The sequence below is a fragment of the Rattus rattus genome, chromosome 1 (assembly GCF_011064425.1).
Source record: "Rattus rattus isolate New Zealand chromosome 1, Rrattus_CSIRO_v1, whole genome shotgun sequence".
In the NCBI taxonomy this organism is placed as follows: Eukaryota; Metazoa; Chordata; class Mammalia; order Rodentia; family Muridae; genus Rattus; species Rattus rattus.
The window spans coordinates 155,603,810-155,626,301 of NC_046154.1; the positions used below are offsets into that span (position 1 = coordinate 155,603,810).

The 22,492-nt window shown below is 49.1% G+C and overlaps 2 protein-coding genes across 3 annotated transcripts in view; one reads left to right on the forward strand and one right to left on the reverse strand.

Annotated features, from left to right (window-relative positions):
• Baz2a (bromodomain adjacent to zinc finger domain 2A) overlaps positions 1 to 5,444 on the forward strand; it is a 31,693-nt gene extending 26,249 nt beyond the window's left edge. Inside the window, exons 22-28 of the mRNA XM_032908878.1 lie at positions 72 to 227; positions 304 to 455; positions 1,158 to 1,447; positions 1,534 to 1,813; positions 2,183 to 2,418; positions 2,506 to 2,649; positions 2,777 to 5,444. Of these exons, the coding sequence (XP_032764769.1) occupies positions 72 to 227; positions 304 to 455; positions 1,158 to 1,447; positions 1,534 to 1,813; positions 2,183 to 2,418; positions 2,506 to 2,649; positions 2,777 to 2,942 (1,424 nt within the window). The 3' untranslated portion in view covers positions 2,943 to 5,444. The remainder of the gene's footprint in view (positions 1 to 71; positions 228 to 303; positions 456 to 1,157; positions 1,448 to 1,533; positions 1,814 to 2,182; positions 2,419 to 2,505; positions 2,650 to 2,776) is intronic.
• Positions 4,146 to 22,492, reverse strand: part of Rbms2 (RNA binding motif single stranded interacting protein 2) — a 40,483-nt gene continuing 22,136 nt past the window's right edge. The window contains exons 2-12 of one of the 2 annotated variants that reach the window (XR_004388573.1): positions 21,838 to 21,896; positions 21,059 to 21,150; positions 18,807 to 18,964; positions 13,438 to 13,517; positions 13,240 to 13,349; positions 12,883 to 13,023; positions 10,623 to 10,733; positions 9,958 to 10,038; positions 9,516 to 9,598; positions 9,051 to 9,271; positions 4,146 to 5,593 (exon numbers count right to left, since the gene is read on the reverse strand). Coding sequence is in view for 1 of the 2 variants with exons in the window: in XM_032908870.1 (XP_032764761.1) it covers positions 9,518 to 9,598; positions 9,958 to 10,038; positions 10,623 to 10,733; positions 12,883 to 13,023; positions 13,240 to 13,349; positions 13,438 to 13,517; positions 18,807 to 18,964; positions 21,059 to 21,150; positions 21,838 to 21,896 (913 nt within the window). In the remaining variant the exon portion in view is untranslated. Of the gene's footprint in view, positions 5,594 to 8,958; positions 9,272 to 9,515; positions 9,599 to 9,957; positions 10,039 to 10,622; positions 10,734 to 12,882; positions 13,024 to 13,239; positions 13,350 to 13,437; positions 13,518 to 18,806; positions 18,965 to 21,058; positions 21,151 to 21,837; positions 21,897 to 22,492 lie in introns of those variants that run through there. The other variant, XM_032908870.1, reaches the window with a different exon arrangement.

A 22,492-nucleotide genomic window follows, 5' to 3' on the forward strand; every position in this document is an offset into this window, starting at 1 on the left:
CTCCACTGTGGGCCGTGTGCCTGGTGCCTGCTTCCCATGCCTTGGCCCATGTGCTTATCCTCTGTACATAGATATGTGCTCAGGCTGGTGGTGGATCCGAGATCCTGAGACACTGGATGTCCTGCTCAAAGCGCTGCATCCCCGAGGCATCCGGGAGAAGGCGCTTCACAAACATCTTAGTAAGCACAAGGACTTTTTGCAGGAGGTTTGTTTGCAGCCCTTAACTGGTAAGTAAGACCTCGACCCCAACCTGGTCTAGAGGAGCTGCTGTGCACAGGCCTTTATGGACCACTCTCTTCCTAGACCCCATCTTTGAGCCCAGTCAGCTGCCTGCCTTGGAAGAAGGAATTATGAGCTGGTCCCCCAAAGAGAAGACTTACGAGACAGACCTGGCTGTGCTTCAGTGGGTGGAGGAGCTAGAACGGCGAGTCGTCCTCTCTGATCTGCAGATTCGGGTACCTGGGGTCGGCATTGGGGAGCGAGTTGTTTAGGGGAAGATTTGATTTTGTTTAATCTTTGTTTTTGTTTATTTTTATGTGTGTGGATGCTTTGCCTGCACTTAGTTTATGTAGTACATGTGTGCCGTGTCCTCCCAGGCCAGAAGTGTCAGATCCTCTCGCATTGGCCTTCGAGACAGTTATGAACCCCATGATGTGCGTTCTGGGAATTGAACCTAGGTCCCTTTGAGGAATAGTCTGTACTCTTAATTACTGCGCCTTCTTTCCAGCCCTAGGTTCTGTTTTTTTTTTTTTTTTTTTTTTTTTTAAGATTTATTTATTTATTTAATGTATACAGGTACACTGTAGCTGTCTTCAGACACACCCAACCCCATTACAGATGGTTGTGAGCCACCATGTGGTTGCTGGGAATTGAACTCAGCACCTCGGGAAGAGCAGTCGGTGCTCTTAACCGCTGAGCCATCTCTCCAGCCCTAGGTTCTGGTTTTGATACAGGGTTTTACTCTAGCTCAGCGTGGCCTGGGACTCAAGGCTTTCTTTGTGTCTTAGCCTTCCAGGTGTTGGGATTGCAGACAGGAGCCACCACACCTGGCGGGGGACGGTGGCAGGACAAGCCCTTGGTTTCCTCTTCCTGAGAGATCTACACGACAGGAAATGCTTCCCTTTAAAGTGTGTTCTGTTTCTCTTTCCCTTTGGAAGGGCTGGACATGCCCCAGCCCAGACTCCACCAGAGAAGACTTGACCTACTGTGAGCATCTGCCTGACTCTCAGGAGGACATCCCTTGGAGGGGGCGGGGCAGGGAAGGAGCAGTGCCTCAGCGGCAGAGCACCAACCCTCTGGACCTAGCTGTGATGCGATTGGCTGTTCTGGAGCAAAACGTGGAGCGGCGGTACTTGCGGGAGCCTTTGTGGGCAGCTCACGAGGTGGTAGTGGAGAAGGCCCTCCTGAGCACGCCCAGTGGTGCGCCTGACAGTGCCGCGACTGAGATGTGAGTGACTCCTGCTGTCTGTGCTGACCTGGGAGAGGGAAGACAAAGCCCTGTTGCTCACGCCAGGATCACCCCTTTCCCTACAGATCCTACGAGATCACGCCTCGGGTCCGAGTCTGGCGGCAGACGCTTGAGAGGTGCCGCAGTGCAGCCCAAGTGTGCCTGTGCATGGGCCAGCTGGAAAGGTCCATCGCCTGGGAGAAGTCTGTCAACAAAGTGACCTGTCTGGTCTGTCGGAAGGGTGACAATGACGAGTTTCTCCTGCTTTGTGATGGGTGTGACCGAGGCTGCCACATTTACTGTCATCGGCCCAAGATGGAGGCTGTTCCAGAAGGAGACTGGTTCTGTGCTGTCTGTCTGGCCCAGGTAAGGTGTCTGCTCTCTGCTCTCTATTCTCAAACAGGACTCCACGATGTCGTCATCTGTCTTTAAGCAACAGTCCCACAGTCCCACAAATGTCCCCTTCCCTCAGGTGCTGCTACCCAGGGGTGAGCCTGGGACAGCATGTTTGAGTTGGATCTTGTTTGAATAAGTCACTTACAGTCTTGAAGCCCCAGTCATTTCCTCTGTAAATAGGAAATCACTGTATAATAGTGGTGATCACCATTCATTCTACTGACCCTCCCACTGATTATTTGAACGAGTGCACATGCCGGCTTGTCTGTGAACATTGGGATGTGCCAGGGGTGTGAGCAGTGCAGCCGCACACGGCTGCTCACCCGGGCCTCTCCTCAGCAGGTGGAGGACGAATATACTCAGAGGCCTGGCTTTCTAAAACGAGGCCAGAAGCGGAAAAGTAGTTTTCCACTGACCTTCACAGAAGGTGACAGCCGGCGGCGGCGGCGGCGAAGGATGTTGTCAAGGAATAGAGAAAGCCCAGCAGTGTCTCAGTACCCAGAAGACAGGCTGTCTCCCTCCAAAAGACGGCGACTTTCGATGAGAAGCCACCACAGTGATCTCACATTTTGCGAGTGAGTTAGTGGATTCTAGGACTAGCTGGTGTCCTTGTGCCAGAGAGGCTGTAAGAGTGAGTGTGTGTGTGCTTTCTGTGTGCATAGGATCATCCTAATGGAGATGGAGTCCCATGATGCAGCCTGGCCTTTCCTAGAACCTGTGAACCCCCGCTTGGTGAGTGGGTACCGGCGCGTCATCAAGAACCCTATGGACTTTTCCACCATGCGAGAACGGCTGCTCCGGGGAGGGTAAGATGATCTCTCTCGGTTCACCCTTTGTTTCTCTCAGCTCACAGCCCCGCCCGTCTCCCCTGCCCAGGTACACTAGCTCAGAGTTAACAGCTCACAGCCCCGCCCGCCCGTCTCCCCTGCCCAGGTACACTAGCTCAGAGGAGTTTGCAGCTGATGCCCTGCTGGTTTTTGACAACTGCCAGACCTTCAATGAGGATGACTCTGAAGTGGGCAAGGCTGGGCACATCATGCGCCGCTTCTTTGAGAGCCGCTGGGAGGAATTTTATCAGGGAAAACAGGCCAATCTATGAGGCAAGGAAGGTGGGAGTCACCTTGTGGCATCTTCTCCAACCTTCCAAACAGAAACCTGCCGTTCTCACCTGCTGATGGCTGCCCTGGGTGGACTCAAGTTAGACAATGCTGATTCTTGACTGCCCTCGGCAGCACCACATCCTCTCCTTCCTAATCCCTTTTCTCCCTTCCTCCTCTTGCTCCTCAAATAAGAGATGCAGAGATGAGGTCCTTCTGGACAGAAAGCCAAAAAAGAAAGAATTTTCCTGATTTTTCTCCCTGAGTTACAATGGAGAGAGGCAAAGAAGCCCTCCCTCCTTGTCCTAGCCTCCTCCCTTCCCTTCCCATGACGCCTCAGCTTCCTGGGGTTATTTAACAATAGCAATAGTTCTAGTGAATGTGTGAAACCGAGAAACACTCTGTACTGTGTGCGGACCCGCAGTGACGGCCAGTAAAGTGGACTTAACTCCCAGGTGTGTCGAGCCGGACACCGGGCCCTGAACATGCTGCTTCTGTCTGTGTTGAGTCCTCCCCGCTTTCACCTCCCCCCCCCTCCTCTAACTCCTCCCTATTTGTAGGGTTTTGTCCCACCCAGTAATGTAAGACTGTCGTGTACGGGTTCTTCTTTCCCTCCCTTTCCCCAGGCTTTTTGCCCTTGTGTGGAAAACAAAGTTCAGAGCTCCCCGTCTGTGTGTCCTCATCTTCTGAGGGTTCAATAGGTAACCCTCTAAGGTGTCGGCTCCCCCTCACACGCTGAGTTTCTGGGAGTCTCTAGCCTTCTCTGAAACTCTGACTGGGGAGCAGGCAGGCAGGCAGACACCCCTAGGCCTTCCAGCCTCCTTCCCCTGCTTCCCAGACCTCCCTCTTGGGAGCTCCTCAGGGACAACGACTGCTGAGTTCGAGTGCTCCTCCGAGATGGAGGCCAGGCAGCAGTCAACTGGCCTCAGAGAGGAGGGGAGAGGTGGTGTGTGTGAGTGTGAGTGTGAGTGTGACCCTGTAGTGTGATAGACCCATTGTTCCCCCACATGTGTTTATTCCCACCTTCCCATTGTTTCTTACCATCACTTTTTGTCTTTGGGAAAACACAGGAACTATTTTCTCTGGGGCAAAGCTGTCTCTCCTCATGGTCATTTCTTTTCCAGCCTCTTCAAACTGTGCAATCTTTTCAGCAGGAACTCCCTCTCCTCTTACTAGCTTTGAGGTTTGTGTTTTTGTTGGGAGAGTGGTAGAACTGGATCTTCCCTAAACCATGAGTGTCTGGGTTTAGCTGTGTTTTCCTTCCTCACACTGTCTTCATATCCCAGGACCCCTTCCTTCCCCAGCAGCAGAGACCCTGGAGCACAGGATGGGCAGAGAGGAGGATCTGGGTCTACCACTGCCCTGTGTGTGACTAAGCCCAGATTAGCCCCCAGCATGAGAGGACAGCTGCTAACTCCAAGCTGTAGCCATGGGCCACTGGCCCCTGCTTTCCTGCTCAGCCAAGCCCCTCCCATCAGAAATTACGGGTACTTGCACTGGGGAGGTGGCTGCTGGCTGGCCTAAGCAGAGAGCTGAGGCATCCAAGCAATGTTCCATGGGTGGGTGGAGGATGCCAGGTGAGGCGAAGCATTCCTTGTACTCCAGCAGTACTGAAGAGCAGGGCAGTGCAGGATCCTGGGCAGCCCCCACTCTTCTCAACCCACCCTCACCGCGCTCCCTGTTGCCTACTTCTAAAGTCGCCTTTTCTGTCGATAAACCTCAAAACTTAATTTTATTTGAGAATTTTTTTTTTTGCTTTTAAATAAGAGGTGGATTGAAGAATATTTGAATTGACTTTATATTATGCATAAATATTTATATTTTATCTAAATAACTGCGCTGTAACAAACTTTGTGTTAGATGTTTGGAACTGTTTCCCCTGGCATAAAGTGTACTGGAGTCATTCGTTGTTGAGGTGAGGGACAGTGGAGCCTGGGCTCTCTGCTGTGTGCTCCTCTCCCAGCCCCACCTCTGCCCTAGGGACCAGGCACTCTGAAGGTGGAGGTCCTAGCCTTGATTTGAAGAAATGGGGGCTGAAGGGATTGTGGGGCAGGATGTGATCAAAGGGGCCATTTCTCATACTTTTCTTTCCTCATCTTCACTGCCCCTCGAGCTAGGTGGACTTTTCTCTTGTTGACAAAGAGTATTTGGTAGGGAAAGCAGGTTAAAAATAAAAAGACAGCCCTCCCCTGCCCTTTGTGTCCCCTCCCCAGTAACAGCAAGAAACCATCAACACCAAGTTTCCATGTTCCTTTTACAACAAAAGGGACTTTTTATATAACCAAATGTGGTGTTTTAGTGACTTTTTGATAATGTACAGTTTTTTGTGAATTTAAATTTATTTCTTTCTATATTTTTAGGACCAATCTCATTTTTAATAAGGTTTAAAAAAAGGAAAAAAGTCTAGAGAAAAAAAAAAAAAACCCGGGTTTTTGCCATGTGATGTTCCACAGGTGCGGCTGTAGAAAGTGCTTGTCATTGAATAAAGCCACATTTGATAAAGACTCAAGGAGGTTCCGTGTCTGTCTCCTGAAGCAGAGGTCGTTACCATCCCTAAGATAATGACTGGGTAGGTCAGGCTCCCCACTTGACCTGTTTTCTGGGTCCTCTGGTGTGGTAGAACACTCAGTGCCTGCTCCGAGTCAGCTGTGTGCTGTGGGGTAGGAATGGGCAAGTCAACATGGACAAGAGGCTAAGATAGGAGGCTTTTGTGTTTTATTTAAAAAAGAGGTTCACGTTAGCAAAAGTAAAGCTCTTCTAAGTCACAGGAAGAAATGGGGACCAGAAGTCAGCCAAGGAGAGTAAGCAAGAGGTAGTGTTGGTGTAGACACAGGAGAGCATAACTACAGGTTTCTGGGTAAAGGGGAAGTGTACAAAAGGCGTTTTAAGTATAAATTAGCTTCTCTCCGGGGTAACGAGTACATCCAGAAGTCATCATCCGACTGCCCAGAGGGACAGGAGCAGAGCCGTCCATTCCAGCCCTCTCAGACTGCAAACCACCACCACTCAGTTCTCCTACACTCTGGGCTCTTAAATGAGGCTCCAAAACTGGCATCAGACTGCACAGCATAGCTCCTTGCTTGTCCTACAGGGACCAATCTGGAGAGTCACTCTCTAAAGCCCCCAGTAGGTGATTGGGGGCCAGCGTCACTAGAGAAGACGCAGATCCAGGAAGAGCAGCTTGAGTTTTGAAACTGAGGACTTTGCATTTGCTCCAAGCCCACAAACACAAGGGCAGGAAAGGATGATGTGAGGCAAGTGGGTGCTCGTGTGCCTTGAGCTGTAAGACTGAGGTAGTTGAGTAATGAGGGTGAGGAAGTTTGGGGATTTGCTTGGACAGGAAATGCTTACTTTTTTTTTTCTTTTTTCTCTTTTTTTCGGAGCTGGGGACCGAACCCAGGCAAGCGCTCTACCACTGAGCTAAATCCCCAACCCTGGAAATGCTTATTTTGAACAGTCAGAGCAGTGGTCACAAGGACATTAATCTTTTGCATCACCGCCACATGGAGACCACCTCTGGGGAGGTCCAGCAATGAGCAGAGGAGACAAATTGGTCTACCTGCTTGGGGGGAGGCTCTCACAGAGCCCAGAGGCACTTGGAAGAGGCAGGCTACCCCAAAGTACAGTGGTTGGCTTGTATGGGATAGGGAAAAACTGCTGTGACAAGCACAGATTTACCTCTATACACACCATACTCTCTGACCTACCACCTACTCAACTGTACTGTTCTTGGCAACAAAATGGGGTACCAGGAGGGCAAGGTACAAGGGCAACAAGCTGGTCCTCTGCTCATAACACATGTGCTGTACTGCCACCCCTTATTACTGAACACTTTCCCTTTCATTGTTCCACATGCATGCCAGTGACAGATGGGGCAGGCCTGGGGTCTCATGAAGAATCACATGCCAGGTGTGAGGTCTAATGCTCTGTCTAATTGGAAGCAAAACCACAATGTACTAAAATGAGTGCAGGCGAGATGTGGAGTGCCGAGCCTCCATGCAAATGGGATTCAGGAGACACAGCATAGTGTTGTGAGCCTTGGGCAGGATGATGGAGAGGTGGCTTATAACTCATCCCTCATGGCCTGCATCCTACTTCCTGTCTCCAGTCACTGCCTTCCCGAGTAATGAGATAATGAAGAAAATAAGAGTGGATGGAAATCACCAAGCAGAAATTACACGGTGCCATTAGCAAGCACTATAAAAACAAAATTACAGGTTACCCTCATTTCCCATGCTCACACCTGTCTAACCAGAAACACTAGATTAATCTAACCAGTATATGCAAGAGGAAAACCTCAAATGGTAATTTCAAATTTTAAACCTGTCAGCCATTCAAATTGTTTTAGAACTACTGAAAAAGAAACAAGTCTTAATAGGCAGTGAAGTGGCAGCAAGACTGTCAGCTGGGCCTCCCCAGTCCACAGGGCAGAGCTCTGGGTTTGCCAGACTCTCACTGAGGGCTGGAAGCCACTGTAACTAGGCATGAACTTGCTGAGGTTGGAGGCAATGAGGAAACTCTTATTGTACTTGATGCTCTCCACTGTCCAGACTGCACAGAAGCACAGTCAGGCCAGGACTTCCAGTTCTGAGGCATACACAACTGCCGAGCCAGTTTCTCACCACAACCACAACCACCACACTCAGCCCTTCCTCTTTCACCCTGGCCTCTGGACACACTTCCTCATCTCCATTACTGTGTCTACTGGATGTGTACCTGTGACGTGAAGGGATATGTGACAAGTCACATTATGTGGGGAAGCTCATGCAGAAGGGAACAGTTAAAGTCAGCCATGTTTGAAGGTCCCTCCTGACCTTTGAGTGGCCAGGTTGCTGTAAGAATTGCCTTTTTATATCCTAGCACCCTGCTGTCCTTCTACAAGAAGGAAAATGATTTCTGGTGTTATGGTTCCTTGGGGAGGGAAGGGGTCCAAACACACCAGGGCTGGGCTGGGCACTCTGCATAGAGAGCTCAGTCAATTCTCAGGCATGCACAGTACACACTACAGTTCTTGCTGTCATCCCTTCAAACGGTGTGTACTTGGCATGTACATACAACCAAGGGTGAGCCCGCTAAGATGGCTCCTGCTGAACCAAGTGATTCAGCAGAGTACCATTGAGTATAGCCACGTGCAGCAGGAAAGAGAGGCTCTGAGAACCCAGGCAGAAAAGGTCCTCCAGGAGGCAGAATGGGCCGAATTCAAAGTCACAGATGGCACTGCTGGTCAATGACATGAACAATAACAAGCTCCAAGTCCGGGGCTGGGCTGGGCTGGGCTGGGCTGGGCTGGGTTGGGTTTTAGTCTACACCAGATAACTGCCAGGGAGTAAGGGGTGGACGAGTAGGGTTGAGCTCTGTATTGTCGGGTGTGCAGGACCATCCTTGGCCTGTAACTAGTTACCAAGCACGTGAGATAATCCCCAGGCTTGGCAATGAAGGATGATGAACAAGACAGCAGCCTCTTGGGACAAGACAATCTCCAGGTAAAGTGGAGGGCATAGGGGCTATGAGACCTGGGGCAGGATGAAGACCCTCCAGGAGGCAGAATGGGTGTCCCAGAATGCTGAAGCTGGATGATACTTCTCAGTGGCACTTGCCACCAGATTTGGTTGAAGGTGGCTTCCAAAGGCTGCATGGTTGTCATGTCTCCTGAGGTCAAAAGTCTAGTCTCTCCTAGGACAGGAGGGCAGAGGGAAGCCACCTCCACTGCCCACACTTCTCTCTACTGTGTGCTGCTCTCCCTTTCCCCCAATTCCACATGAAATTTAAATCAAATTCATCAAGTTGAAAATTGTAAAAAGGCAAAGTAGGCAGGCTCAGCTAAATAGAAATGAGAAAAAGAACAATGTGGACAAGAAGTTTAAAAAGAAAAAAAAAACAAAACTAGACATGGCAGTGCACTCAGAGTGGGAAGGATCTCTCTGAGTTCAAAGCCAGCCTGGACTGCACTGAGACCCTGCCTTAAGCTGTGTCGGGGAGGTGCTGAGAGCATATTTAAGACACATTGCAAATAGTCCATAACTAAACTTGGCAGGCAGGGCTGCTTCATTGACTTTCCTTCCAGCACTGCTATTTTGTCTTCTTTTTTAAAGAAATCAATCCCAACATACCCAAACCTCTTGAAGATGAGAAGCAGCTCAACTGGTGTCTTTGGGGTAGGAGAAAGGTTTCGCTGCAATTAAATACAAAGCAAGAAACTTCTTTTGCAAAAGAAAAAAGTCTTTTTGATCTTGAATGTAGCACATTCGAAAAACAACATGGTTTCTCAGGTTCCATCAGCAATGGGAAAACAGCCCAAGGAGGAGTGCATAAGCTTCTTAAGTCCGGACCTGTGAGGGAATGACAGCCAGGTGTTAGTGCTCGGTACTTTTCAGCCAGGCTTGTAACTTGCTCTTCTAGAGTCAGGAGCATCTCCAAGAGTTCATCTCTGTTTAACAAAGATGGGGGAAAGACCCTAAAGGAAGCATAAGCTGGAGAAGGTATGGAGAAGAGGTGACTATTAACTAACCCGTGGCCATAGGCAAAACCAAGCTGCAAGCAGCCCTCTCCCAGCCCAGCATAAAGTTCTCACCTCACACTACTTGCTGAACTGGAAAGGATAGACCCCATGGTCTGAGGGGGGCTCCACTGCCAGTTGACTCTGCTGACCATTGCTCTCCTGTGTCATAGCCAAAGAAAGTTACTGAAGCATTCCTACACTCACACTGCCCACTAAAGCCTTCCCCAGTTCAGCCACTCCCCAAACGCAGGTGTGCACCCAGCATCCAGGCTGCTGGGAAGAGGACAAAGTGGTCCAGCTACCTTGGAAAATACTTAAGCAATTGCTCATATTCAGAGTATTGAGGCGACTGCAGTCACCATCCGTGTCTGAACTGAACTGAGCAGGCAGGCTAAACACCTTCCTCCTGCACTCCTCACACCCAGCAGTGAGGATGTCGGCAGTACCGAGAGAGAAGAAAGTACATAGCGCGAAGATCTGCCCTTGACGTGTCCTGGCCTCAACGGCAAAGCTCCTACCTCAACAGAAACACTGGAAGAAGGCACAGCTGGGTACTGGGAGATGTAAGTTCCTTGCATAGCAGCAGCTGCTGGCATGAACTGGAAAGAAAACAATGGTTCTCAGCTAGTTTAAAGCCCTTGGGAGCTTTGGAAAACAGAGACCTTTATTGTGGGTACTGCTTAAAAATGTTCCTGGGGTACCAAGGACACCAGCTAGAGACATGTTAACCCCCTCCTTCCCTGTCTCTTCCTCCACACTCTCACTTCCCTACCACGAGCTCTCCTACACCAGTCAGGCCTAAACAAATCCTGGGCTTCATCCCTTTCCTTTTAGTGTTATGATGAGTTGTTCTAGGAAACGCGCACCGGCACCTAAGCAAATTCACGAGTGTTTACACCACACTTAGTTCTGTGACTGGGAGGCAGGTGTGAGGTAGGCAGGAAGGCAGAGCGGCTACATTCCCAGCTTACAGGTTCTTTTCGGTTTACCAATGGCCTTGAGCTTTTGACAGTCCTCCTGCCTCAGCCTCCCGAGTACAAGGATTAGAGGCATTTACCCCAGTGCTGAGTGTGCCTTCTTGGACCCTGAAACACTTGCGTTCCGCATAACTACTGATGCCAAGGAGCATTTTCACAGGTGCTTCTTATTCCGAAGGGGTTAATAATCCCAGAAAACCCTTTACCGTGCCCAGGCTGTTGAGTGACAGGTGCCCCAGTTGCTGAGTAAGAGGTCCCATCATGGAGGCAGGCTGGAGAGAGAGGGGGTGGTCCATCCCTGGTGTCAGAACTGAGCCCTAGAGGAGGCAATGAAGGGACTGGTTAGGAAGCAGCCTCCTGTAAAGACACCTTAGGCAGCACCTGTGCCAAGCAGGGCCACCAACGTTTTGTTTTGTTTTGTTTGTTTTGACAGGGTTACTCTGTGTGGCCCTAGCTGACCTGGAATTCTGTAGACCAGGCTGGCCTTGAACTCACAGATCACCTGCTGCTACCACCCGAGTGCAAGGATTAAAGGTTTGTTGTCTCTACACCCAGACTTTATTTGCTTTTTAAGAATAGTTTATTAACTGCACTGGAATCAGGAAGCAAACTACACAGGAACTAGAGTACCATCTGCTGACCTTTCCAAGTCCTGAGGATTAACCTGAGCAGTACCCAGGTCTACAGTAGGAACAGCGCCCTCACCTTCTGTCTGCAGGGATCTATGTCTAAGAATACCAGACCCACAAAACTAAGGTTACTGTTGGTTTGCATACTGCACTGAGCCAAAACTCACACCCACATATCCTGCCATCAAAGCCCTTTGCTTTTCTTTACATCAAGTTATCTCTTTCGCTTCTGCCCACTTCTGAACACTCACTGAAGGCTGCATGAGGTACGACTGCTGTTGCATCCAAGATGGGTTAGGTACTTGTACAGGAGATGTCTGAGTCACTCTCTGATATAAGCAAAAACAAATAAAAATGTTAACTGCCTAGGCTCAGTGACTGAGAATGTTTAGCAGAGCGCTTCCCCCCCCCCCACGCTGACCCTTCAAGCTGTTTACTCAGACTTGGTGCTGCACGCCTTTAATCCCAGCACTCCGGAAGCAGAGGCAGGCAGATCTGTGAGTTTGAAGGCAGCCTGGTCTACAGAGAGAGTTCCAGGACAGCCAGGGCTGCACAGAGAGACCCTACCTGGAAAAACAAACAAAAGGACAAGCTGTTTTTGCTGGGCATGGTGGTGGCACACCTTTAGTCCTAGCGTTTGCAGGGAAGAGGCAGGTCAATCTCTGATTTAAGACCAGCCTGGGGGTTGGGGATTTAGCTCAGTGGTAGAGCACTTGCCTAGCAAGCGCAAGGCCCTGGGTTCGGTCCTCAGCTCTGAAAAAAAAAAAAGACCAGTCTGGACTACATAGAGAGTTCCAGACTTGCCAGAGCTACATAGTGAGACCCTGTCTCAAAAACTTTAAAAGTTAAAAAGAACAAGCTGGTAACAAACACTAGCAGCTTACTGCCTTCTGAGCTCTACACACACACACAACGGGGGTGGGGTGGGGTGGGATTGACTGGGCGCTGGGAGGTAGCTCAGCAGTAAGACCATGTTCTGCTCTCCCAGAGGAAACACTAATACATATAAAGTAAAAGGACTGTTAAAAAGATAATGTTGTGGGCTGGAGAGATGGCTCAGTGGTTAAGAGCACCCGACTACTCTTCCAGAGGTCCTGAGTTCAATTCTCAGCAACCACATGGTGGCTCACAACCATCTGTAAAGAGATCCAATGCCCTCTTCTGGTATATCTGAAGACAGCTACAGTGTACTTATATATAATAAATAAATAAATAAATCTTAAAAAAAAAAAAAAAATGATGTTGTGAGGATAACAAAATATATTAAACATGGTTACCTATTTATAAAAGTGATTCCCAAGGCCCTATTATACCTGTATTTACCCACATGAAAGTGATATACAATGAGGGTAAAAAGAGAAGCAGGATGACTTTTTTTTTTTTTTTTTTTCGGAGCTGGGGACCGAACCCAAGGCCTTGCGCTTCCTAGGCAAGCGCTCTACCACTGAGCTAAATCCCCAACCCAGGATGACTTTTTTAAAACAAAAAAAAACAAAAAATCAGGGTCTCTCTTATGTAGCCTTGGTTATCTTGGAGCTATGTAGTCCAGGCTGGCCTCGAACTCAGAGATCCAACTGCCTCTGCCTCCCGAGGACTAAAGAAAGGTGTGTGCCACCATGCCCAGCTCAAGAGGGTGTGTCTAAGAGTGTTTATATACACACACACTGTATGCATGGGCATAAATGTATATACACATACAGGAACACATGCTACTTACATACATACATATATCACGTTATGCTCCTCCCTACTATTTATTCGTGGATGCTATATAGAGAAACTTTATATTCATTCACTTCACACACACACACACAGCAGGAAAAGCCTCACACCTCACCTGATAGGAAGACACGGGAGATGGAAGATACGGGGCTAGTGCAGACTGAGCGAGCATTCTGCTGTGGGCGAGACTGTAAGGAGCTGTGTAGAACCCATTCTGAAGAGCTGTGGTGGGGTCATAGGTCAAGGCCATTCCACCCTGTAAGAAAGAATGCAGCGTCCATATTGCCAGCCCGGAGTACCCATATGCCCCACTACAGGCTTTGGGGACTGCACTGAAGAGCGAGTAGACACTTGTCAGGGCTCAGTCGTACATCTTGCTCTCAGGCTTCCCACCTACAGGCGTAGAAGCCAGGCTGTGCCATTTCCAACTCCAATGCTTTTAGGGTTTGTGCTTCCTTGGGGATCTTATTACCATATCTCCGTTCCTTGGCCAGGCCCGTCCATTTTGCATAAACTTTCCTTGGTTCTGTCGTTTCTTTGGCCCACCATCAGCAAATTTGCAAAGCAAGGGGTCAGAAGGTGCTGGCGAGAGAAAACACACACAGTCGCTGGGTATGGGTTCAGCGCTCACTCCTCCAGTGGCTCCCAGCCCGGGTCCCAGAGGCCTCACCTGCTACTCCAGGGGGCGTCTTTATATACTTTCCATTAAAGTGGGTGATGATGGCTTCACACTTCTCTGTGGATTCCATCCTAAGACGTACATGAGGAGTAAGGCTACCTGTCCAGGATATGCGTCCTACACATATCCAGTGAGAGAACCCAGGCTCCTAGCCCCACAAATGCTCCAGGACGTTTCTGTCATACACGTTCATTTCGAGGCACCTAGCTTTCCTCTTTGTTTTTCTAAGACAGGCTCTCCGTATGTGTGTGCCTCCGCCTGGCCTCAAAGCCCCACCCCCAGGATGGCTTTGATGAGTACTGCAATTGCAGAAAGGCTCTACCATATCTGATTAGCATGCAGCTCTGGAACTGTCATGCAGCACGGGCCAGCACTGACTGGGTAGCCCAGGCCCTCATGGTGGGCTGATGAGATGGTTCAGTGGATAAAGGCATTTGTCAGCAGGCCCAGCAACTAGAGTTCCATCCCTGGATCCCACACAGCATAGGGAGAGAGCCAACTCCTAATGGCTGTTCTCTGACCTCCACACATGCACTGTAACACGCAAACATGCACATACCTACACACAAAACACAAAGTTTTTTCAGTGCTTACGGAACTATCTTTTTAAAAATTCCTAATGATGTCAGCATGGTGGTGCACGCCTTTGAGCTCAGTGCCAAGATGCAGAGGCTGGTGCGTCTCTGAGAATTGAGGCCAGCTTGGGTCTACTTATCAAGTTCCAGGCCGCCTGGGGCTACAATGACCCTTTGTCTCAGAAAAAAAAAAAAAAAAAAAGAGTGAGGTGAAGTGGAGAAATGTGTCAGTGGGCGAGAGCACCTACTGCTTTGCAGAGGACCCAGGTTCTGGTGCACGTACTCACATGATGATGGCTCACAATAATTTACAGGGGATCTGATGCCCTCATCTGACCTCTGAGGGCAGCAGGCTCACACCTGGTGCACAAAGGCTCATACATGTAAGAGTCAATATTGAAAGAAAGAACGGACTCCCGTGAGCGGACTCCCTGGTCTCCACAGAGATTCGACAGCATGACCCCCCCCACACACACACACACCGTGAACTAATAAATAAACGCTTGGCTGGGGTTTGGTTCTGTTTTTCGAAACAGGGTCTCTCTGTGTAGCCTTGGCTGTTCTGGAACTCTTGTCCCATAAGTGATACAGAGAGGGAAAGAGTACAAAGAAAGAAATGAAATGACAAGGCTCTGTAAATTAGAGCACTCAGCAAAACTCTGCCCACACCCTCACCAGGCACAGTGCTCACCAGTTCCTGCTTCCTTTCGATTTTCTGAAATGGGAATCTTGTTGTATAGCTCATGTTAGCTCTAAACAGGAGATCCCCCTGTCTCAGTGTTCAACATGCTGGGATTTCAGCAGCTCTCTATGCCAAGATAGCTCAGCAGGTCAGGGAGCTTGCTGCCAAGTCTAGTGACATGAGTTTGATCCCTGGAACCCACATGGTAAAAGAAGAAAATTGATTACCAAACCTGTCCTCTGGGCTGGAAGATGCCTCAGAAGTTAAGAGGTCCTGCTCTTCCAGAGGTCCTGAGTTCAATTCCCAGCAACCACATGGTGGCTCACAACCATCTGTAATAAGATCTGATGTAATGAGTGTGTCTGAAGACAGCAACAGTGTACTCACACATATAAAATAAATAAATCTTTAAAAAAAAAAGTCCTCTGACTCCACTTCTGCCATGGTACATCCATATACACACACTCACACACACTCACACATACTCTCTCACACAGACACACTCACACACACACATAAACACACACACAGGCTTACCAAATTAGCAAGGAAAATGTAATAGAAACATAAATGAATAAAGAGAACACAGGCAGTTATTTAATCCCAGCTGCTGGTGAGACGGGATTCAAAGTATACGGGAAGAGCTGCTGCCTGTATTGGACTGACCTGTGAGCTTACCGGCATGTCCAGGGACTGTCTTCAATTAATTCACGTGGGTGGCACCATTCCCTAGGCAGGGACTGTTCCCTGGATGGGGGGCCCTAAGCTGTGTCAGTGTGGAGAGAGCAAACTGAGCCTACAGGCAAGAGAGCACTCACTTGTGAGTTTGCCTGACAGGGTCTCACTACGCATGTTTTTTGGCCTGGAACTTACTCTATACACCAGGCTAGCCCTTCTACCCACTTCTGCCTCTCGAGTGCTGGGATTACAGGGAGCACCACTACACCCTCTTTCCTGAGTGTTCCGTCAGGGTGTTTAATCGCAACAACAAACATGGAACTGGGACACATCACACAAGAAAAAGAAAGGGGAGGAGGAATGAGACACTGCTCGATGGCCGACGCCTGCCAAGCATGAAAGAAGCCTTGGGTTTTAGCCTGTGCTGCAAAGAAAACAAACAAACATAGGGAAGAGGAGATAGCTCATTGGTAAAGTGCTTGCCACTCAAACACAGAGATCTGCATTCAATCCCCAGCACCCACAGAAAAGCCAGGTAAGATCCTGAGAGCCAGGACTTGTGCAAGCCTACAACATACTAAAGCCTTCTGCAAACAAGCAGGAAAACCCACCCCAAATTATTTAACCACTTAATTAATTCATAGCTACAAACCCTCCTGGTATATCGGGGAAAGTACTGATAACTAAGGGTTTTCATAAACCGGGAAAGCGGAGAACATCAGCCCAAAAGTGGAAGGGCTAGCTCCGAACAATGGCCCGAGTAATTCCAGCATTCAGGAGGCTGAGGCAAGAGGGTCTCAAGTTCAAAGCCAGCCTGGGCTCCACATCAAGACCATATCACGTCTCAAATTAAAGAAATAAAAATAGCTCTTGCTCTTTGCCCTTCTCTCTCTGCTCTTGTGCCCTCTCCCCTTCATCCCTTCTCCCCCCATCCCCCACCCCCTTCCCTCCACGTGCCCATGGCCGGCCTCCTTTGTTTCTCCCATCTTCTACTCTTCTTCTCTCGTTAAACCTTTCCATGTGGAAAAAAAAAAAATAAAAGTAAAAATAAATTTTAAAAAGGTGAGAGCCGGGGTTGGGGATTTAGTTCAGTGGTAGAGCACTTGCCTAGCAAGCGCAAAGGCCCTGGGTTCGGTCCCCAGCTCCGGAAAAAAAAAAAGAAAAAAAAAAAAAAAAAAAAAGGTGAGAGCCGAGTGGTGATGGCTTTAATGCCAACCCTTTGGAGACAGAAACAGGGGGATTTCTCTGAATTAGACGCCAGCCTGGTTTACAAATTGAGTTTCAGGGCAGCCAGGGTAACACATAGAACCCTGTCTCAGAAAAACAAGCAAACAAACAAATGCTGTGGGAGCCAAAAATGAAGAACACAAGTCAGGTTCTTCTTCCTCTTGTATTATCTAAGGTTGCCATTAGGTGGCGCCCCTCAGACTGCACTTGTTCAGAACTTTTATTTTTCTAGCCACAGCCTGGATTTTATTCGGGCGAGAGGGGATGGTCTTTGAGACAGGGCCTCACGTAGTCCATGGGCTCCCCATCCTCTTGCCTGTATTCCCCAAATGTTAGGATCACAGGGTGGGCCACCATACCCACTTCACTCCCAGTCTGCCCAGGTAAGACTGAAACACAAAAGGATCCAGACCTTTAAGCTACAACTGACAGAATCTCCTTTTCAACTGAAACTCACTTGTTTGTTTTTTAAAATATTTTGTTTATTGATTGATTTATTGATTAATTGAACTTTCAATTGGGCTGGTCTTGAATTCCAAGTGATCCCTCCCATCTGAGATACACATCAGGCTTTGATTAGTTTCTGCTGTTTTGTTTTGTTTGGTTTTTTTTTTTTTTTTTTTTTTTTTGAGAGAAGAGTTTTTTTCTGTGTAACAGGGCCTTTGCTGTCCTGGAACTCGATCTATAGACCAGGCTGGCCCCGAATACACAGAGATCCTCCTGCATCGCCTCCTGAGTGCTGGGATTAAAGGCCTCACCATTGATGCCCGGATTCCATTGTTGATTTTGAGGCAGCCTCTTTAAAAGAAAAAAAAAAAAATCAACTTGGGCTGACTTTAAACTTTCTATGTGCAATTCTCACAGTTTTGGGTTTTTGTGTTTCTTGAAGCGCATCTCCTGTAACCTAGGTTCACCTTCAACTTCTCATCCTCCTCACCTACTACATTCCATGCTGGAGATCAAACTGGGGGTCATGCCTACCGGGCAAGGACTGCCTGCAGAGCTCCCCGCCAGCCTGTCTTGAGATGGCTCATGAGGTAGTGCAGGCTAGCCTGGCACTCACATTCTTTCAGATACATCGGCTTTGAACTTCCAGGGATTCTCTGCTGCTGTCTCCTGAATATTAGAATTGTGTAACAATTTTTCACATGTAATTATTTTGTATGTGTGTGTGAGGGGGTCAAACAACGTGGGCAGACTTGGCAGCATCTCTCTATGCTGATCAACCATGTAAGTAAGCACCCAAACAAACAAACAAACCAAGTCAGTCATTTTCAGGTGGGCTAGCATCAGGTGCAGCACCATGGCACACAAGCCCAGGAGAGGGCAGCCTAGAGAATGCGAAGACTCAGAAATAAATATTCTACAGCACGGGACGGCCCCTGCACAGGTTGTTCTAGGATGTAAGTCTCCCTGAAGATCAGATGACGCAGGGCAAACCTGAGGACCAATTCTCTGCTCTGCTGTCCGTTCTTAGGGCAGTAAGGGAGTCACTCGCTCCCGCCTGTGATCGCAGGCCTGACAGAGTTCCAGTGAGGTGGTGGGACGGGGATGCTCAGCTATTAGTGCATAGACTCAGAGCAACAACAGCTAGGCTGGCAGAGGCAGTGGGGAGAAGATACTAAGAGGGAAAGCCACAGTGAGGCATGGTGGGACATGCCTAGAATCCCAGCATCTGGGAGACAGAGGCAGGAGGATTGCAGCCAGTTCAAGTTATGTGCCAGGCCCTTAGTTCAATATTACACACACACACACACACACACACACACACACACACACTCCACACAATATACTACCAAGGGTTAATTTATATTGCATTTATGGGATGTATTATGTATGTGCAGAAGCCATAGCACATGTGAAGATTAGAGGTCCACCTGCTGGGGTCAGTTCCACTGTGTGGGTTCCAGAGATCAAACTCAGGTCATCAGGCTTGGTGTCCAGCACCTTTACCTGCTGAGCCACGTTGCTGGCCATTACTTTGGTCCAGTTGTGGTGAAGGGCACTGTGCATGTGTGTGGGCCTATGTATATATGTGTGTATCTATGTGTGTGCTTAAGTGTGTGTGTGTGTCTATGTGTGATTCTGTGTGTGTGTGTGTGTGTGTGTGTGTGTGTGTGAGACTCTTGTCTGTGTACATCTGTGTGTGCATTGTTTCCTAAGTTCTTTCTTGTCAGGCACTCTCAATCATCCCTTACCTTGCAAAGCCGACCCCTCTGCTGGCCCCAGTGGTGTCTCGGAGGATCCGAGTGGAGATAACCTGGCCAAAGGGCTTCAGCATCCCCTCCAGCTCCTGCTCGTCCATTGACAGAGGGAGGTTTGAGATGTATAAATTTGTAGGGTCTTGCTCCTGTTGCTATGAACATGAGAGTGAAGACTGAGGCTCACATCTTATTCCGCATCCCATCCTCAGCCCTCACGTACAGAATAACATCTGAGAAAAGAAACATTCAGGGGGATCCAAAGAGAATCTGTGTGTACTACCCAGTCCCATCACCACACACGGGTCTGGGAAGAAAAATTACAGTATTTACCACGTCTACTGCTGTACAATCCAGTAACACAAGCCACCAAGAAGCAGGCAAAACAAGTTTTCCTCTTGCCCTGCAACCTGGCCCCGAGGTTAGATTCCCTTTTCCTGGCTTCTCAACTCCATGGCCCTGATGATCTCTCTCCCTCTCCTCAATCACAGCAGACTAGGCTAAGGGGGAAGACCTGGTCACTCATGGATGGAAGGGAAGCAGGAAAAGGGAGAAGGAAACAGACAGGGCAGGGTGTACTTCATAGTGGTTTACCCCAAAGGTACTTGAGCACCCACGGGAGAGGCTACACTTGGGGAAGGATGGGGTCCTGAGTGCTCAGTGGCAGTTCTGCCCGAGGGCTTGGGTCTGAATTCTTGACCTTTCTGTGTCTCTCCCAGGTGCTGGGATCACAGCTCCAGAGCTGTTCTCAAACCTGTAAATGGCTACCCTGCCGTACTCAGTACTTTCCAGCAACCTCAATCCCTTTCAACTTCTGTTTCTTTCCATTTTTTCCCTAAAATTTATTTTTGACTTTACATCTATGGGTGGTTTGTTTTGTATTTTTGCCTGCATGTATGTCTGTATACAATGTACTACATACAGAGTCCATGAAGGCCAGAGGAGGGCACTGGCACCCTCCTTCCCTAGAACTAGAGTGAAGATGCCTTGAAGGTACTGGGTGGGTTCTGGAACTGACCCCAGACCATCGGAAGTCTCTCCACCCACTTCTCTCTCTTCCTCCTCTTCCTTCCTCTTTCTCTTCTTCCTTCCTCTTTCTCTTCTTCTCCTTCCTTCCTCTTTCTCTTCTTCTCTTTCTCCTTTTTCTTTCTTTTTTTTTCTATTTTTCAGAGCTGGGGACCAAACCCAGGGCCTTGCGCTTGCTAGGCAAGCGCTCTACCACTGAGCCAAATCCCCAACCCCTTTCTCCTTTTTCTTTGGAGGCAAGATCTAACTCTGTAGCCCAGGCTGGCCTAAAACAAACTCTCACTCTCCTTCACTACCTCCCAAGTGCTGGATGACCTGAGACATCACACCCAGCTTCAGTTTTCCTTCAACCATTAGAGAAAAGAATGGCTATGCTGGGGCTGCAGTGATAGCTATGGTTAAGAGCACTGCTTGCCCTTCCAGAGGTCCTGAGTCAACTCCCAGCACCTACATGGTAACATACAACCCACTGTAACTCTAGTTACAAAATGGCTGCCCTTAGCCTCTTCAGAGTACTCAAGGTGCCTCAGCATGGCAAGGGGACCATCTTCCCTCCCTAGTTGAAGGGATTTCAGAAAGGCTTCTAGCTTTCTAGGGATTGACATGGGGGAGGGAGAGTGATCTCCAGGAAGATCAAAGCAGAAGGTATAGTTCTCTTCCTTTCTTGCTATAGCTTCCTTCCCTCCCCCAAACCCTTTCCCAGCTCACTCCCTGCCCCTCGAGAGCAGTGGCAAGCCATGGAAAGCATTCTTCAGAACCTGAGTTGCACAACTGGCCTCTTCAGAGAATGTTGCAAAACCATAACCATCTGTCCTAGGAAATCAGGGGCCAGGGTGGAGTGCTGAGAGGCGTGGCTATCCTGCCTGCCACACACAACAGGCGTCTCTAACAGCTCAGGTGGGCCCTGACCTGTCGTGTCTATTTCTAGATGCTACCAGAAAGAGATGGCAGGGACCTGAGTCCAATTACCATCACCCACATCAGGTGGCTCCACACAGGGCATGCACATGCACATGAACACACACGCGCACACACGCACACACGCACACACACACACACACACACACACACACACACACACACTTGAGCACTATCGACAATTCTTCCTCATCCATTTTCTCTTTCCTAAGATACTCTGGCAGAGCCAAAGCTGGTGTGCTTTGATGCTGACTGTAACCCCTGGAGAAGCAGGTGGGGCAGGGCAGGGGTGAGCACTACCCTACCTTTGCCATTTGTGCCTGCACACCACTGGCTTTCAGTGCAGTTACAGCCTTCTGTGCTGATGACGGACTGTCGAAGTCCACGAAGCCATAGCCTGGAGCGGAAAGAGCGTCACGGGAGTGGGAGGTATGAGAGAGGTGGGAGGCCCGGGCTTTTCAGGAGACAGAAGAAGAGTTATGTTCCATGTAAATGACGTAGCAGGGGAAAGGGAGATGGGGAGTTTCAGGTGACTGTCCATGTGGCCCTCACCAGAGCTCAGGCCCTCTCTGTGGCTGCCCAGGGAAATGAGAAAACCTTGCGGTATTCTGCCTTTCCTCTCATTAAGAACCTAGAGCTTCAGACTTTCATGCACTGCTAAAGGCTTCCATCTCTTCTCCAGACAGGCCCCGGAAACTCCAGGGAGGGAGGAATACAGCAGAGCAAGCAGATACCAGACGGAAGCAGCCCTTCCTCAGAATGTTCAAACCCCTCCACAACCATTCAGCATTGGAAAAAAAGAAAACACCTCCTGGGCTGTCCTCCCAACTCCCTGAAAAAGTGTTTACATAGAGGATTAGAAACTTCTCCCTGTACACCTTCCCACCCAGGAAGACCCTTGACCCACAGGGAGCAGAACACACTCAGGGCAAGGGAGGCCACAGTCTCCTGCCAGCATTCTCAGCAGCAGCTCTCTCTCCTCACCAATGAGTCTAAACAGCCTATAGGTCTTTAGGCCCCAAACCTCCCAGCTCCTCCCAGCGCCGACTGCCCGGACTCCCAGAGGACAGCTGTTCTCTCTCACCTTTGCACTTGTTTGTGGTCTTGTCCAGGATGGCCTTGGTGGAGACAATCTTGCCATACCTAAGGGAAAGGGAAAACCTCAAGGTGACGATCAGGGCAGGCATTACAAACTGCACAGGGAAGAGGTGGCGCACGCCCTTGAACCCAGCAGCACTCAGCAGGCAGAGGCAGGGGGATTTCTGTGACTCAGAGGCCAGCCTGCTCTACAGAGCGAGTTCCAGGACAGCCAGGACAAAGACTGAGACATTTAGCTTACTCTCTCTCTCTGCTCCTAGTGGCACAAGTCTTTCTACTCATTATATGGAAACAAAGTAAAAACCCTTTGCACAGTAAGTGGTACACACACTTTTGACCCAGTGCTCAGAAGAGGCAGGGGGATGTCTGAGTTAGAGGCCAACCTGGTCTGTATAATGAGTTCTAGGACAATAAGGCCTATAAACCTTTGTCTAAAAACAAACAAAGCAAACAAAACAAAAAAACACTGTGTTAATTTTCAGCCCTGCAACAAAATGCCTCAAATACACACTTTTTATTTTGGCTCACGATCTCAGTTCCGGGTTTCACTCCAGCGTCGCAGTGAGGACGAAGTTCAGCTCACAGCATGGGGAAGGGAAGGGAGGGAGAGAATAAACATCTGTTGTCCATTCTCTCCCCAC